At 34.1% G+C, this 17,673-nt stretch overlaps 2 protein-coding genes across 5 annotated transcripts; both read right to left on the bottom strand.

The window, feature by feature from the left end:
- LOC107609087 (ABC transporter B family member 25, mitochondrial) lies at positions 1,278-9,290 on the bottom strand. 2 transcript variants are annotated; one of them, XM_016310916.2, is made up of 20 exons: positions 8,497-9,290; positions 8,148-8,393; positions 7,811-7,997; positions 6,777-6,838; positions 6,526-6,569; positions 5,946-6,048; positions 5,631-5,738; positions 5,353-5,436; positions 5,167-5,227; positions 4,696-4,841; positions 4,346-4,462; positions 3,658-3,743; positions 3,404-3,492; positions 3,008-3,063; positions 2,770-2,850; positions 2,612-2,677; positions 2,449-2,541; positions 2,301-2,365; positions 1,924-2,059; positions 1,278-1,746 (listed from the first exon to the last, which is right to left on the bottom strand). In XM_016310916.2, exons 1-20 carry the CDS (start codon positions 8,815-8,817, stop codon positions 1,597-1,599), a joined length of 2,301 nt encoding a protein of 766 aa, XP_016166402.1. In that variant the 5' UTR covers positions 8,818-9,290; the 3' UTR covers positions 1,278-1,596. The 2 variants fall into 2 exon arrangements, with proteins under 2 accessions (XP_016166402.1, XP_020963100.1); XM_021107441.1 differs by lacking the exons at positions 7,811-7,997; positions 8,148-8,393; positions 8,497-9,290 and adding an exon at positions 7,309-7,419.
- Positions 9,937-17,381, bottom strand: LOC107609091 (MAU2 chromatid cohesion factor homolog). Of its 3 annotated transcripts, none has more exons than XM_021107440.1 (13): positions 16,923-17,374; positions 15,443-15,594; positions 14,784-14,925; positions 14,307-14,423; positions 13,669-14,170; positions 13,523-13,561; positions 13,298-13,422; positions 12,920-13,066; positions 12,646-12,735; positions 12,415-12,539; positions 11,631-11,836; positions 10,605-10,729; positions 9,937-10,518 (listed from the first exon to the last, which is right to left on the bottom strand). In XM_021107440.1, exons 1-13 carry the CDS (start codon positions 17,133-17,135, stop codon positions 10,330-10,332), a joined length of 2,172 nt encoding a protein of 723 aa, XP_020963099.1. In that variant the 5' UTR covers positions 17,136-17,374; the 3' UTR covers positions 9,937-10,329. The 3 variants fall into 3 exon arrangements, 2 of the variants coding, with proteins under 2 accessions (XP_020963099.1, XP_016166411.1); XM_016310925.2 differs by having other exon boundaries at positions 13,298-13,419; positions 16,923-17,371; XR_002351213.1 differs by lacking the exon at positions 9,937-10,518 and adding an exon at positions 10,928-11,068 and having other exon boundaries at positions 16,923-17,381.

Here is a 17,673-nt window from a genome sequence, read left to right as displayed (position 1 = left end):
TTTTATGTATAAAAGAAAATTTATTTAATTTTTTGTTTAATTTTTTTAACTATTTCTTGACTTAATCAATTTTAAACTCTTCTATTCACCTTCATCATGTCCGTCCCAACTCCCAACATAGCTGCTAGGTCACAGCTGTGCATTTTCCATTTCTTTAGCGGTCCATTATAGTCTTTTTTTTTATTATTTCGGGCTACAAATATCAGGGAGTGGATCATTTTCAATGAAAAAAAAATTAAATAGTGTTTAGATCTCACATTTTATTATTCTCTCTCTTATTAATTTTTGGTCCCACATATAGAATTAAATGTGAGAGATCACACTTTATTCTCTCCAATAAAAAAAATAGAAAGAATCCATTTCTCAAGTGTCATTGTGAGCTACACTCCATGACAAATTCAAACTTTGCTGTTGGATTGTACATGACATACCAGACTTCCAATAAAATATACTGGAGCACCCGAAACGTTTTCTATAGTTTATACTTTTTGAATTTAGATCTTTGAATTTAGATCTTTTAAATTTTAAATTTGTACTTTAAAGGGTAAAGTGTGATCTTCTACCTTTGAATGGTTTCTCTCTCATATTTATTCTTAGTCTCACCTATAAAATAAATGGTAAGAGATTATACTTTATTCTTTAAAGTGAAATTCAAACTTTAGAGAATCCAAATCAATACTTTTTTTTATACAATTTAGTAGCTGGATTCCTCAGAAGGAGAAACCATAAGAAAAATATTGGATGGTTGTGCTCCAAGAAACGTTATCTGACAAATGTTGAAATCGAAAGAAAACCCTATCAACAAAAATAAAAATAAAAATAAAATAAAATATTACTTTGTGTATTTCATTTATGACATGAAAAATGTTGAATTCTTCTATGGGTATAGTGGTAAATTCTACAGTGAATATGATTATAATAACTACAGTAGTTATATAATTTGGATAACATTTTAAAAATATAACAAAAATTAATGGCATAAATTTTTTATTATTTAACAACGCTATATAATTTAATTGTACTTTAAAAAAATATAAATGATAAAAAAATGGCATTAATCTTTACTAAAATTTTCAAGTATCGTCAAAATTTCATGATAACCATAATCACAATAACCACCATGAAAAGTATGTTAAAATATTTGGCATTAAGCAAACAAAATGAAAAAATTGTGAATAGAAATGGGCTATGTCGGTTTTCAGACAGAAAAATCAAGTTAAAATGTCAATTGTACAAACACTTTGTTATGTTGGTTTTTACTTTTTAGACAAAGAAAATTAATTAAATTTAATATCAATTATACAAACTCTTAACTTTTGAGATTGCCTTTGAGCATCAAAACCTAGCGTAAATGTTGCATTATGCAATCAAATCCACACTCAAAATTGATGTTCACTTTCTGAATGACCCCCACAATCTATTATGTGCAATATTTTATTTGGCCTAGCTGAATGTAATAATACCCTAGGCTAAATTGGGTTTATTAACAGGCTAACTATTAGTAAACATCAAAATTGTCATTAAATTACATGCATATATATATATGCTCTAAGCTCTATTAACATTTTTCTTTTCCCTTCTGAAGCTTCATTTTGTTTAAGTTTGAACACCAAGTTTGATAGCTGTATCGATTGCATCAATTGTGTTATTTTGTTGTCCCCAGAGCTGTGCATATCTTCCTCCATTTGATAAGAGAACTTCATGGGGTCCTTGTTCAATCACCTTTCCATTTTCCAAAACTATGATCTGTAGCATTTCCATATAAAGATTTTCAACATAAGTCTTGGCTTGTAATACAGTTCTTCAACATATAAAATTACAAGTATGTTTTATTTTGTTAAATTAACGATCATAAAAAACAGCTAGACATTAACATGAAATATAGCAGACTCCAGATGGTTTAACGACATAAATTAGGCTTACCTCGTCACACTGCATTGCGGTAGTAAGCCTGTGAGCAATGAATATGGAAGTTCGGTTATTCGATAGCGACTTCAATGCACTTAAAATCTCTGCTTCTGTTGTGCTGTCAAGAGCACTTGTAGCTTCATCACACAACCTAAGAACAAGAAAAAGGACAAGAAGTTTTTCAAAAAATTGCATAGGTGTACAATAAAGCATGCAAATGGGTAACAAGTTTGAAAAAGTGAAAATAGGGCCTTTTCTTTTACTTAGTATTTTAACTTTAGAGTATTGGTATAGTAAATATGGTTAAATTCAATAGTCGAGAACCTATTCCACATATCGATTACAGTTGTGATGAGTTCAATGTTCCTTTACGGGATAACTAGAAAACTCACAGTATCGCAGGTGCTTTTAAGAAAGCACGAGCTAGGGCAACACGTTGCTTCTCGCCACCACTTAGCTGTAGGGTAAAAGAAGTCACTCGGTCATTTTAGAATTTGTCATTGTAAAGATGCAAAGAATTTCACAAGGTTTGAATATCACCTTGAGCCCTCGCTCTCCCACAACAGTCGAATATTTCTGAGGAAAATTCATGATAGTGTCATGAATTGCCGCTTGCCGAGCAGCATTGTAGACCTGTATGCATATATGACATAGCTAAGAAATAGCTTGGAAAAGAAGGGAATTCACAATGCAAAGAAGTTACCTCTTCTTCTGTAGCTGAAAGTCGACCATAGTGAATATTATGAAATATGGTATCATTGAAAAGTACCTGAAACATAAACATTCAGGTTTTCAAAACCTCATGAATCTGGCACAGGCAACGAAGCGAGGTTAAAGACATAGATGCTTTGTTCAACTTACAGTGTCTTGAGGAACAACACCGATGAGCTTCCGCAAACTCTCAAGGGTTACCTGCTGAATATCTTGACCATCTATCCTTATCTGTAAGATACAAGTTGCAAATGAGAAATTGAGAATGTGGGAGAAAAGTAACGAGCATCCTAATGATTAAAAAAGACAACAAAAATCAATGCTAACTGGATAGGATATGTTACATATATATAGATCAATAGAATAAATTTACTTAATCTTTTCTCACATTTCCAGAATGAGGATCAAAAAACCTGAATATCAATCTAAGAATCGTTGATTTTCCTGCCAAGTATAGACAAATTTGAAACATGTCAGATATGCAACTTTATAATAGAGCATAGAATATTAAAGAACCAGATAGTATTGCAGGGTGGACCAAAAAAAATATCATATCTAAAAACAAGTCAGCAGAGCATACATGATCGAAAAGGTACTTACCATAGCTTTTCTTCAAACTAGCCGTTGCCTAAGATTACGATAAAGTATAATTCCAATATGATGGGAGATACGACAGATATGACTAAATTATGCACAAATAGATGCACCAGCACATGGCTAAGCGCAACTCATCATATGTATTACCTTTAAGAAAACAAAATTAATTAATCATGCTGGACCTTACCACTTCCGCTTGTTCCGACAATTGCCACGCTTTTACCAGCTGGCACAACAAGTGATACCCCATCTAGTATCTTTCTTTCTGTGAGGTAACTGCAGTAACAGCAGGCATCAACAAGAAACCACACAAAATAAATGTTAGTCATATACTCAAATGTTGGCAGTGTAAGCAATATGTCATAGAACATTTATTTAATTGGTCACTGAACACAAAAACACATTTGCAAATTGTACAGGAATGGCAGAACAGCTACCAACCTAAAATGTACATTGTCAAATTCGATTCTTCCTCCATCAAATCTTAGAGGCTTTGCATCTTCTTTATCCTTAATGTCTGCTGTTTCCTGTAAAAGAATAATTATAAAATAAAAAACATAAAGTATCATGCACTCAGGCAAGTAAATAAAATTGCCGGCAAACATGATCACATACACACATATATAGCATATCTTTGAATAAACCTAGTTACAAGAAAAAAAACTCCTTTTGCAAATATCTAATAAATCCCACAACAATGTAAATATTTTATGAAAAATGATTGAGAGTCCTAACTCATCCTCCTAATTTATAAGTAATGAACGTTTCAAAATTTTTCATCTTTTTTGTTTTCAAAAAATAACATATACATTTGAATTTTTACTCATTTTAAGAATTAGGAAAATGAAATAAGACTCTCAGTCATTACTCATATTTTATAAACAAAACCACCAAGAACAAACGTAGAAAAAATAATAAAAAAGATATTATTAACTCAAGTATGAATATTACAAAATTATTGATGTCACCAAAATCTCCTGTAATCCAAAGACTCATATCATATAGTATTTTGTCTATTATCCTCACACATATAAGTACATATTTTTGGTGAAAGAAGGAAATTTAATGCTCAACACCTATCTAGAATTTAATTACAAAATAATTTTTAAAAGTTTAATGGGGAACATACCTCAAGTAACTGAAACATGGACTTCATGTCAACTAGACTCTGTATAGTCTCGCGATAAACACTACCTAGGAAGTTGAGTGGAAGAGACAGTTGGAAGAGAAGGCCATTGACCATAACCTGCATATTGAATTTAAATTATATATAATTCAGACCATAAAACTTCAATAAGGATTCAATTTATTAGCTAAATAAAGACTTCATTAACATAAAAAAAAAAAGATAACTGCAAAGAACTTTTTTTTTAACTAAAGAACGGATTACATACAGAAGAACAATGGTAGGAGATACCACCACAAATTATATATGTAGAAAAAAGAAAGACATAAAATTTGATTTGACGAGAACATTACCAAATCACCAACTGTCAACCTGCCGTCCATAATCCCATAGGAACACAGAACCATTGCTGTTGATAGAGCTGTACTAAATATAATATTTTGACCGAAGTTTAACAAAGCAAGACTGCGTTGTGTTTTCAGAGCAGCACCCTCATACTCTGGATTACAACAATAAAAACCACAGCAGCATAAATGATGTCAATTATAATTAAAAGAAAATCAGAAATAATTGGGGCAAGAAGCATAAATGAAATTTAAGAAGCAACACAGGTGGTTGCTTCAGCTATAAAATATTTGTTGAAGATAAACAATGTAGTACAGAATCTACATATTAGTATCTGGTTACTGCTGATATAACAAGATATCTTCATTTAAAGTGTAATACACATGTAGCTAGAGTAGTATCATTATCTCACTAAAGCTTTTGAAGTGCATGAGTTACTAAAGAACAAAAACAATTTTCGACAAGTAAAACTAACTTACTCTTTAGGTACTCATCATATTTATCAGCTTCATAATCTTCATTATTGAAATATTTGACAGTCTATAAAACAAAAAGAGAGGGAAGAAAAAAAATCATCAACCCCACACTGGCGACACAAATGCTTAGATGAAAATCAAACTATAATTATCAATCAAAATATTTCTATCAATAACGAAAAAGCTCACCTCATAATTAATCAGCGAATCAATAGCCTTTGTACTAGCATCATTATCAGCCTTATTCATGGCTTTCCTGAACTTAGTCCTCCACTGAAAATACAAGAAACATGACAGTAAAAATTAGTCAATATTGACAATTTGAACCATTAAAACTTAATAACTTATGTTTAAAAAGAACAAAAAGTGAAATAATGCAACAGGTTGAAACAACACCAGCAAAATATATACTATAAAGCACCAAACCTCAATATATTAGATATTCAGATCAGCTCAAAGGATGATACCTGTGTGATAGTCAGTGTAAACATAACATAAGCAGCAACCGATAGAGAAGTAATCCATGCAAAAGGAGCTCCAAATTTGTAGGCCAATATACCTGATACCATAGATATCTGGATGGAGACATGTTAAATCTGCCGAAGTTGTTCAAGGAAAAAGAAGCAAGAGTTGGGATGCAAAAATAATTGTAAAAATCATTCATGTAAAATCAAAGATGTCAGGAAGTCATGTGCAAAATCCAAGTCCTCATTAATATCTTCAATTTTTAGTAGTAACCAATATTTATAAAATACATTATTGACGGAATAACTAAGGCGTACCTCTAATATAGTGGGGACTACATTAAACACCATAGACGAGAGTATGAAATTTATTGCACGGCTTCCACGATCAATTATTCTACTTAGGCCACCAGTTTCTCGGCTGCAAATATAATGTCAAGGTGAGAAGCATACACAATGAAAAAATAAAAAAGCACACTCTAAAGACATAGGCAAAGAATCATAAATAGATGTGAATATCTTGTAGTTTGATAGTTTAGTCAATAAAAGGTCACATTTAAATAATTTTTCAGAGCCCTCAGCAATGACTGGTTAAGAATGTCCAAGTGCAGGACTAAGCACAAACTAGCAGTTTGGATACATGATTTCACTTTTAATCATCAACAAATACAGGTAGGCCTTCTTCAGTGGAGAAATTAACCATGATGAATAGAGATTACAGGAGGATCTGTTTAACACACAAACCATATAGGCCCATTTCCACTTCCACCAAAAATTTCATGGAGAATTCCAGAGACATTTTGTAAGTTCTCCATTTGGTTTTATAAAAGCATATTAGCAGCTGATAAATGTAAACATATAAGAATTATTATTCCTCATACCAAGCAAAAAGCCATACCTTAGATGATACCGGAGGTCAAGGTCATGCAAATGTGAGAAGACCTGAGATAGTAAATTGACTTAAATTGAGTATTTAAAATAAAATTTTGCATAATTTGGCAAGGGGAAAAATCTATTTAAAAATGGAATCTAATTCAAATCTGTTAACCTATTAATACAAGAAGGTGTACTTGGAAAAAGTTTCTTCTCAGGATCCCTAAAGGAATGATGAATATTGAATGACAAACTGAAACCATTGAAGCAACATACCTTCCTAGATACTAGGCGAATTGTTCGTAGTGCTACCTTAGAAAATACCGCAGTCCGCAATTCTGCCACAAAAGTAGCATCCAGCTTATAAAAAAAATCATGCAAAGTCACAAAACATGGATAAAATGTAACCAGACCAAAAGTGTAAAGCAAACTGCCTTCATAGAGACACTAGCAGCAGTGTATATGTCTAATGAGCATATAAAAGCCAATTCTAGCTATATATATATTCACTTTATGTGCATTTAAGTAATTTTCTCAATGTTTTTATTGTCTGTTTGGAAGAACATGGCTTGGGAAATTATTGGGCTGGGATGGATTCTGTTTTCTTTTCAGGTTTTAAAATCAAAATTTGATGTTTCGAAAGAAACCAGATTGGGACCTTTATAATTAGTCATAGCAGATGAGGGCTTTATTATTTATGCTTGAGGGATAGTCATAGGGTGCCCATCAAATTTAGTCGGGAGAGAGTTATAATTTTAACTTCTCTCTGGTGTTCTACCAATGTCTGTTTCAAATTCAAGGGTGTTACCATCTCCAATATGCAGAGTGTACCGGCAGCCTGTTCGACTCAAACTTTCCTCTCTTTCTTTTATTGTTATTTTTTTTTCCTTCAGAGGATGCACCTCATCTTCACCTTCAGGCCTAGTCTACCTAATTCTCTCCTCTAGCAATGCTCATTTCTCTGTTATATTTAGATAAGTTAAAAAAAGAAAGAAAGTAAAATCAATAACATTTTTATGGTAGATAAATTATTAATATAAATACAAGTCCAACGAGCCTAAAATATAACTCCAACCCAAATTCTTTTGAGAAGGCAAGGGATTATAATTTAACATGCTAAGCCAGCCAATTCCACCCCCAACCCCCGGGATTATGGGAAACCGAATAATAACAATATGAGTATTACTAACACCTATTTTACTATAACTGAATCCAGGTTTAGCTTCAAAGAGAAATAACAGGTAGACATTTAACTTCAAATGACACATTCAACAAGTACACAAGTAGCACATCAACTGAGTTGTAAATACCGTTGAACGCTGAAGCTCCGGTACGAGCAATTCCATATCCAACCAACACAGCCACTGGTGTCGCAAAAAGAGCCACTGCAGTTGAATTCGCAGCCGTAAAAGAAGCAAGAGAATCAGCATTGCCTGTGGCAGTTGTCAACCAATCAACAGCCAGCTTGAAAAAGAAAGGTACTTGAACATTCAAAACCTGAAGAAACAAAAAACAGCACATCAATCAACCATTAGACACAGCAGCAAAGACCAAAATGCCAATTGAGTGAATTTGACAGACAGAAATGTTTAGCATCACAAAATTAATCAAAACACAACAAACAACAAATCAATCAGGTAACCTGACCTTAGCCCCAACAAGGAAACCCAAAGCAGCCACAACCCGAAACCGAAATTCAGGATTCTCTTTCATCCACAGGTAACTGGCAAGCGTCCGAAGGATCTTCATATCAGCAACTTGATCCCCTGAAGCTGACTTAACAATGCTGGAAACATTCTTTTTGTTACTGGTACTCTCATTCTGCTTAGGTGCAGCTGCATCATCATTTTTAGTTGAAGTTGAGAACAATGCTCTTCCATCTACCGTTGAACTCTGCTTCATACACAATTCCACAAAGTCATCATCAAATCCATTGAATTTCAACTAATCAAACAAAAGTTCCTTCAAAGAAAAAGTAAGAGGCATTTTAACGAACAGTTTGTAGTATATAAGGCCTGGTTACTCTGCCATGTAGTGAAGGAGATGAATTTGACGAGGAAGAGGAAGGTGATGAATCCGAGAGGAACCCCTTTACAGAGAAAAGCAAACTTGGGCATGTTGTGTGTTGTTGCGGATGGTTTCCAAAACCAAAATTTTTGCTTCCTATGCTTCTGTGAATTGAGTTTCTGCTTATGCCAGAAGCAGTTAAGAGCAACCGAACATGATTTCCACTTACACTGTGAGAGGCAAAAATAGTGGTGGGTCTAACATCGCGTTGAAGAAGATGCTTAGATGCAGAAGCAGCAGCAGCAAGCATAATTGTTATTCTGAAAACCGCAAAATCTGAAACTTTTGTGTTATGAAAATGGGTTGGAGCCAAAACGAAGAAACATGAGAAGAAGAAAAGGAATTTTCTGAGGTTTTTAATGGATTTTGGAAACCCTAAATGGAATTGAATATTCAGAAGTGAAGAAGTTTTCTTTGTCGGTCTAGTGTGTATTGTGCAGAAATGTTACTGGTTCAAAGGGAGAATTTCTTATACATTTTCTTGTGTACATTCAAAAAGGAGAATATGGAATTGAAATGTGTGAGAGAGAGAAAGAGAAAGAGAATATTGTTAGCGTGGTTGCGGTTTTTCTTTCTAGTTTGGTGGGGGTATTTGATTTCTTACTCGAGTTCAGTTTAGTAGTTACTAGTTAGTGTTAACAAAAATGGCAAATGATGATGTTTCCCCCCTTTTCCCCTTTATCTGAGCCAAGTTCATTCTTCATTTTCTATCTGGCAAATGTATGAGTATGACAAGAATGAAAGATCTAATAGGCAATTAAAATATTAGATCACGTTTTCGTCTAACTTCTGGAGATGTTTATGACTTTCTTTTAAATAGCAGTATAATTATATTCAAATTAAAATAGTAAGTGTAATTTTTTTAAGTTTAATCATGTATTTTAATAACTCTGAATTTTTAAGTATTTTTATTTGGACTTGTAAAACCCATTTCCTAGTGACTTGAGTTTATACCAATCATTCATCTTGCTTCACCTTCGCGTGTCTCACACCTCATGGTCTAGTATAAGACATGATACAAATATAAAATAAAGACACACATCTAATATTTAGTAATAAAAATAAGTATACAAGACAACATATTTCACAATCCAATATTTTGTCCTAAAAGAATGGATGAAGGATCAGAAGCTTTTGTATCTCTATTTCTATAACTAAATGGTGTAGCCACATTTAGTAGCAGCTTTTAAATATGCTCATTTTGCTGTCTATCATTTCTTCTTACTCAAGTTTACAAGAGGATTTTGTCAACAAATCAATCATTCTTGGATAATTGGAAGCATTTTCATCAACTGCCATGCAGCTTGTATAATTGAAGCCAAGCTGTAGAGGCTTGACACGAATAACAAACACTAACTATTTCAAAGAAAAAAAAAAACAAACACACACTTTGCAATTGATTTCCAATTCACATCTCAAGAACGCACATTGACTTGAGTGAATTTAAAAGAATAAATACTATGAACAGCTGAATCAAGCACAATAACTCCTAATCAGGTTACCTTATGAAACCTTACTCCACATTCCCTTGATATAATTACAGAAAATCCCCTATCTTAGGTCAGGGTTACTACACATTCTATTGTACATCTTAATAATAATCATCCTAGTTAACTGTACAGCCTCTTTAAGAGTAATGCACGTGATTGAAAGCCTTCCTGGTAAATTGAAAGCCTTCCTGGTAAGTAGTATGCCATATTACATCCTATCTATCAAAATATGTGAAGCTGCTGCAATTGACTGCAATCTATCCACAAGTACACTAAATTCTCCACTTTCCACGTCTTCTGCTGTTTGTATCAACTAGCCTCGTTGATGATGTAGCAGGTAAAGGTGCTGACAAACCAATAGATTCTGGAATATCAAGATTGACTCCCATAGCTGGCCCTGCCATTGCGCGCTTCATGTCCGTCTCATGTAATTGGCGAACCTCGAACCTCACTTTGGCAATCTAACAATCAAAAGGCAACACAAACATTAATTAACTGAAAGTTCAAACACGTATAGCAAACTGCTGATCAGTCAAGAAGACCATACTATTTCGAGATGAAGAATGGACGCATGTGCATCGGCAAGCCTCTCTTGCAATTCTTCTATCTTTTTTGTCTGATACTCAGCATTCTCCATTTCATTCCCTCTTTCCCCTAATTCTTTATATAAAGCTGCAGGAGCCAAGTGGAGAGTACAACTTGAGGAAGAATAACATTTTAAAAAAGAAAATAACGGAAAAAAGTTACATCTACAATGGTTCAGAGCACCCTTTTGAACATGCTTTTCATAGTAGTCTACTAAGGTATGCATCCTTTCAACCATATCCAAATAATAATGGCAACAGTTTCTCACAAGGTAGGGATGCTTACATTGTCAAATGGCCAATGATTGTAAGCACGCCATTTAATTCTAAATCCTTCTTAATGATTTCGTCCACAGTTGTGTTGCACTTAAATATCGAACTGCCTCCCATATGACCTACTAATCTTTAACCTGGGACGCTGGGACTTCTACAATATACAGGTATTCTCCAATAATAAAACTACCTAGGTTGAGATTATAAAATAATTTTTAACAATAAGTGCTACCCCATCTTTCTCTTTAATAGTTTTGTTTCTAGTTCCGAAATGTCTAATGTTTATTGATCTAAAAAAAATTGCATCTGTGCAGGATAGAGTTTCTTCTCTGAATCCATATCCAAAGTAAAAAGGCTGAAGAGGATTGAGAAGAGGGTATACCGGAGGATTACCTTTCACAACAACAACGACAATAATAATAATAAATCCAATGGACAACAGATTATTTATATCCTATAGATAAAACCTAACAGAAGGAACACCGAAAAAGGAACAGAATTGTAAATTAGACAATCAGTCAAAGCAGTTCACAGAGGGCCGAAATATACACACAAGCCACTCTCTTTCAAAGAAAACATAAACCCAACTACTCTGGAACAACTGCAGAAGCCAGAACATTCTAGAGGCTCTCTGAATATAAGAATAAAAAAGCTTCACTTGATTACTGTAGCTATAGACATGTTGCATTCACAAACTAAGTAGTGTTAGAAAGTACCTGTCAAAATAGATAGCACCCATATCTGAGTTGGAGTATCAGAAAGCTTCTTTGCCAAGGTCAATGATGATCTCAATATCTCCCTGGCTTGTACAGTATCATGCAATGCAAGAGCCAAACTGCCAAGGATCGTCAAATATTGGGAAACAAGTTGAAGGTTACCCAAATAAGTATGCGTCAGCTGCAATCCCCTTGCCAGGCGATTTCTGCAAAATAAAAGTTAACTTAAAAGGAAGGAAGAAAAAGAAAATAGCATGCTAAGGGTGATTATTGAGATTGCTTAGAGGCGATTTGACTGGTTAGAAGTCTTATTGGTATAACCAAAGTTTTCAACTAAAACAAGTTACTAGTGTCAAACTATTGATTGGTTGGATAGAATGTCCCTTCAAATAGTTGTCTAGTTGAATTGGTCGGTTGGGTCTAAAGGTGGTTTTCTAAACAATGGTGTTTGTATATCCCTCCCGATTCTCTGGACATTTTATTCCTCTCTTCTTTACAATGATGCAAATTGATAAATCATAAGATATACCTAAGGCGATTAATTTATCTAACAGTACTTTGATCTACTGCACTTGTGAATATCAACTAGTTACTTCTACCTCAATAAATCAAAAAAGAAAGATAGTTCTGATGCAGATCTATCAAGTATTACATATTTTATACCCAAGTAATTTGTATAACTGCAAATCAACTCCTAGTTCTTGGAAAGATCCTTTGCATACATTCAAAACAATTTTTATGGACAGACAATCCTGGTTGAACAAAACCTGGCTAAAATACTTGCCTTGCTTCTTGAAGATCCTGTCGCTTCATTAATAAAAGACCATAAGCAAAAAGAACACCAGTTTTCTCTCTGACTCCTACAAAGGAATCCATAACACCGTAAACTGGAGTAATCAAATCGAGAGCCTGCAGGAAAATTATGATTTGCTTAAAACATACAGTTGATGGAATTAAATTACTAGACGAAAATATGTAGCAAAAATTCAATTTGGGATTGTAGAAGCTGTTGAACCTGCGAAGAAGATTCAGCATCACCAATGCAGATATACGAGACAGCTGCATAAACTTGACACATAGCTTGCATTGATTTGCTCTCTGTAAGCTGCACAAAAATTTGTTAGTTTCAATATCTTTCAACAATTTATAGTAGTCACCAGTTAGAAAACTACAAAATATGGGCCTATAGCACAACAAATCATCATGTCAATTTGCCACAATCACTAAAGCTGCATACACATCTTGATCACTACTAAAATATGACATCTATCGTTATGTTACAGACACACCTTTACTGCTTCAACAAAGTGAAAAGCAGCTTCGTTATAACAGCCAACAGAATGAGCATATTGGCCTCTAAGCATCTCAATGATGCTCTCACATGCCTGTAATATAGTTGGAAACCGTGTGAACCAATTTTTCATCTGTATCAAAGCCTGCAAAATTGCATAAAATACCATAAATTATTTCAGCTCTGGAGCATAGTAGGACACAATTTCACTGCCAACTTTTTTAAATCACTAGTACAAGAAAATTATCATCATAACAAGCCAGCTAACAAGGTGACATGTTTCAATTGATCCTGAAATATCAACGAAATAAAATACAAATTATCATGTCTTCTCATCTATAGAACTGACAAAATATACCAAAAGCATCTAAACAACCTCTTGGGCTTCTACAAATTCTGCCCGAGTGAGCTCTACGGCCACCTTGTTTTCAAGAAATTGAATTAGTAGCATTAAGTACACACCAGCCATCCAGATAGAAGAGTGTTTCAATTCCACTTCTGCTAAAAATGAAATTTCAATAAGGTTGCATAAGGAAACCTTGTAAATAAACAGCATGAGCACTTTGAAGTTTGAAGACAATATAATGCTAATGAATCTCACCTGTGACACCATCAGTGATTCCAAGCTTCAATAACTCATCTGCAAAGAAGAAACATTACTTCAATAGAGAATTGGTAGTACTTGCAATTCCTGCATAATGACTTTGCCCGTATTCCGTTTAAAAAACAAAACAGTTGCCCACAAACCTTGAATGATTTGCATTCCAGACTCAAAGCGCTTTGTACACTCCTTAAAAAGTCCTTTCGGTCGCCCAAATATAACAACTATTAGATCAACCAATGCATAGACAGCACTTTTAGGAAGCCATTCACCATCAATCGGAGGAGGTGCCAGTGGAAGCTTATCACCTAGTGTCCTTCTGACATTACCAAAATATACAGGTTCCAGAGTTTCGCACCCAGTCGAGTTCAATCCATTCATGTTTTTTAGCTGCTCCTGAATCGATGATTGCTTTTCAGATAATGCTGCTCTATCCCTGTAGTGAAGGTCAGACCGAGAAAGGCTTTGATCCAAAGCATTCAGCTCCTTCATTAGCTCTTGCATTTGTTGTGTTTGCTGCATGTCAGCCTTCATGGCAGCATCCAGATTGTCTACATGGGGTGCAGCATTCTTGTAATCGCAGAGCCGCAGTCGATAGAATATGTGCAGTAATTCATTATAAAAGAGTAAGCCAGGGCATTGTTGTCTCTGATGAGACGAGACCATGGAAGAAACAAAAGAAAAGGTTAAGTCTAGCGAGTTCAGTTGAAAACATGCATCTATCTGAGTGTTCTTTGCAAGAACAAAAAACAGAAAAGCAAAAAGTTAAAGAATCTGCACTCACTTTATCAGGCTCAATTGACTGCCAAATCTCACTGCATCTTTTAACAGCTTGCTCAACCAAATTATCATCATCCCATTGCATGAGGTGGACATGTAATATTGAGGTAGCAAAAAACATCTGGTCCATTATATAAAACAAAAAAGTATTGTCATCCTTTTGGATATATTTGGATGGGGGATAAAAATGGGATGAAATTTTTCATGGATAAGCTCCATGTTTAATTACAAATCAAACTCATCTATGACAATTTCTAGCCCATTCTAGGGAATGTTTGTTGGAGGATAAAAGTGCTCTAGAAATTTTCATAGATGAATGATGTGTAAATTTATGCATGAAACTTATCCATGATACTTTCAGCTCATTTTTACCCCCCTTCCAAACATAGCATTAGTGGTAGAAATTCACTGTCAAATTACAGGTGAAGTGCAGCGAAGGAAGCAAACAACATGTCACTTCTTGTAGCCACTGACAACATACCTGCAACTCTGGGTTGCATATTTCAGTAGCAGTGGTATATCCACATTCTAAGGAAGATATTGAACCCCGGTAGTCACCCTCAATTGACAAAGCATTCGCAAGCTGCGAATTGAAGTTGCAGGACCACAACTTCATTGAAATCCTTCATAAAATTAAACTAAAAACTAAGAATATGTAATTCACAAACCATTAGTTATTACTGAACATAATATAAAATGGACAATTTATAATAACTTTCCAGTTGCATGCCTATACATCATAATCAAATATCAAACAACTTTGTTGTATCAAATGCAATTTCCAGACCAAAAATAAAGTAAATGTAATCATTATTATTGTTATTATTATTATTATATGTAGTACTACTATACACTTCACCATCCAGGTAACACGTATTAATCATATATACAAAGATTCTCACAAAATAAGCATATAATTCCAATATGCAAGTTATAGCTATTATTTTCTTTTGGTCATGGTAAAATGATTACAAGATAACGAATATTATCATTTTCTGCACAAACTACAACTTAATAGACCTTGGGATTTGAAGGTCCATAACAAAACCTGAGTCATAAAGGTTATATTTCACACTAACTAGTAAAAAAAAAGCAAAACTAAGTAAATCAAATAAAATAAAAAAATGAAGCTATGCATACTCATGTCCAGCCGATGCCGTAAGCTCTAGGCCTTTCTGCAATATCTGTTTCTGAGATGGAATAGATCCAACAAGATGGTAGCATTGGCTAAGTAAGCTATATGCTCTGCACTTCAATTCAAAGCATGATGGTATTGACTTTAAAAGCAATTGCTGAAATAACAAAGAGAGAAAAAAAAAAGAAAAAGGAAAAAAGAAAAAACAGTCAGCACTTGTATAAGATCAGCTCCATTATCAAATATCTCTAGAGTTCTATTAAAAATGTCAAAAATACTCTGATAAATTGATAATAAGCTATGAGTTAGCCTCATGATCGCATGACTTAAAGCTAGCACCTCCATTAGGAAAGAACCTGGTGAAAGCATGAGAGTCCATTTTAACTATGTAAAACTAAGTAAACATTTATCAATAACACTATAATATGTGGCGATTGGCACTTTCAATACTCATAATTTTCACCTTACAATTTTCAGTCGGATTTTTTAAACCAAAAAATTTATTCCACAATAATTAGAAATTAGGTCAATAATAGTAGTTGATTGTCTCTAATGACCAAGGTTAACTTTTTGAACTTTGATGTAGCAGGGTTTGAATTGCCTTGATAACACTAGAATCTGTGGCGATTGGCACTTTCAATACTCATAATTTTCACCTTACAATTTTCAGTCGGATTTTTTAAACCAAAAAATTTATTCCACAATAATTAGAAATTAGGTCAATAATAGTAGTTGATTGTCTCTAATGACCAAGGTTAACTTTTTGAAGCTTGATGTAGCAGGGTTTGAATTGCCTTGTTAATTTATATCAATTCTACACTTGTACCTATCTGGTTTAGAATTTTGCAACCTCCATATCAGGTTGGGCATTGTATCATTCCTAAGTCATCCCTCTTATTGTGGTTTTTTTAGCTAAAATGGTGAGTTTAAGTATATAGTTACAACATAGAAATCACTAAAAATATGCAAATTTAGTCATAAAATTAGTGTATGAATTTTTCTTTTCGATGTCCATTTCTGGAAGCATGCCGCTTTATACACCAATATATTACCTAGCCAAAGTACAATTCAAAGTATCAGCTAAAGGTTCCAAACAAGGCATATTTAGGAATTTAGTAAGTTAACCTAATTTCCATAGCATTCCAGCTGCAGATCAAGCAACATGCAAAGCAATCCGTATCCAGGTATCCAACCCAATTCTTTCTCTACACCACGAAGAAGAGAGATTCTACAGCAAAACACATCTCTTTAACTAACACCAGCACTAGTTTTCTCCTTCATAATTCTAGCAATTAGTTTTGAACCTCCCCTCTATTGCTAAATGCTATACTATCCAACTAAACTAGTAGGAGAGAACTCCGAATTCAAAAACCTACAGCAGAAACTACTTCTACTCCAAGTAAATCAAATTAAGAAACTTAATAAGTGCATTAGTGCGAGAAATCATAAAGCAAGATAAGAGAGGGAAAAGAAATGGTACTTAACAGAGCGTTCAAGATGGGACTTGGCGTGAGAGATGTTGTGAGAATGGTGGAGGAGCAAAGTGGCGATGCGGAGGCGCGTCTTGACTTCAACGATCGGAAAGAATGAAACCTGGCTCTGGCATATGGCTTCAAGGCACTTCACCGCTTTCCCTATCTCGCCTCTTCTCTCGTGAAACTCCGCCAAACCCCACAGCCCTTCCGCCACCGCCTCCATTATTTTCAGATTCAACACCACCCCCACCACCAACCTCCTCTTCTTCACCACAACCAAAATTTCTGCTTTATTTTTTTATTATTTGCTTAGTTTTGCTTTTTCTGGATAACAAATTGAAAAAAAAAAAAGTAAAAGGATAATTAGTTAATTACTCCTCTTGTTAGACAGTGAAGTCAAGGACGGGTGAAAACGAGAAGAAAAGAGAAGAAACTGAAACAAGTGAGAAAAGAAAATGCTAAGATTATTTATTTATTTGGTAGGTCTCGAGAGAAGGAACAAAAAAACAAACAAACAACCCTTGATGGGTTTCAACTTTCAAGTTTCAACTTCGACTATTTAGTATTTATCTCCTAGGCCTTTCTTGTGAGCGTTCATGATACTGTTTTGGTCCAAAAATTTTTCCACTGTATACAATATATCAACTCACCAAAAAAAATATATCTCAATATTTTCATGACATGTGAACAAGTTTGGATGCATTTTATAATTGTATAGGTATCACATTTTACAAAAGAACATGTATAGACTATAGAGAACT

Source organism: Arachis ipaensis, chromosome B07, assembly GCF_000816755.2.
Source record: "Arachis ipaensis cultivar K30076 chromosome B07, Araip1.1, whole genome shotgun sequence".
Lineage (NCBI taxonomy): Eukaryota > Viridiplantae > Streptophyta > Magnoliopsida > Fabales > Fabaceae > Arachis > Arachis ipaensis.
The sequence above is the reverse complement of the archived record's forward strand: the minus strand, read 5'-3'. Positions and strand labels throughout refer to the sequence as shown.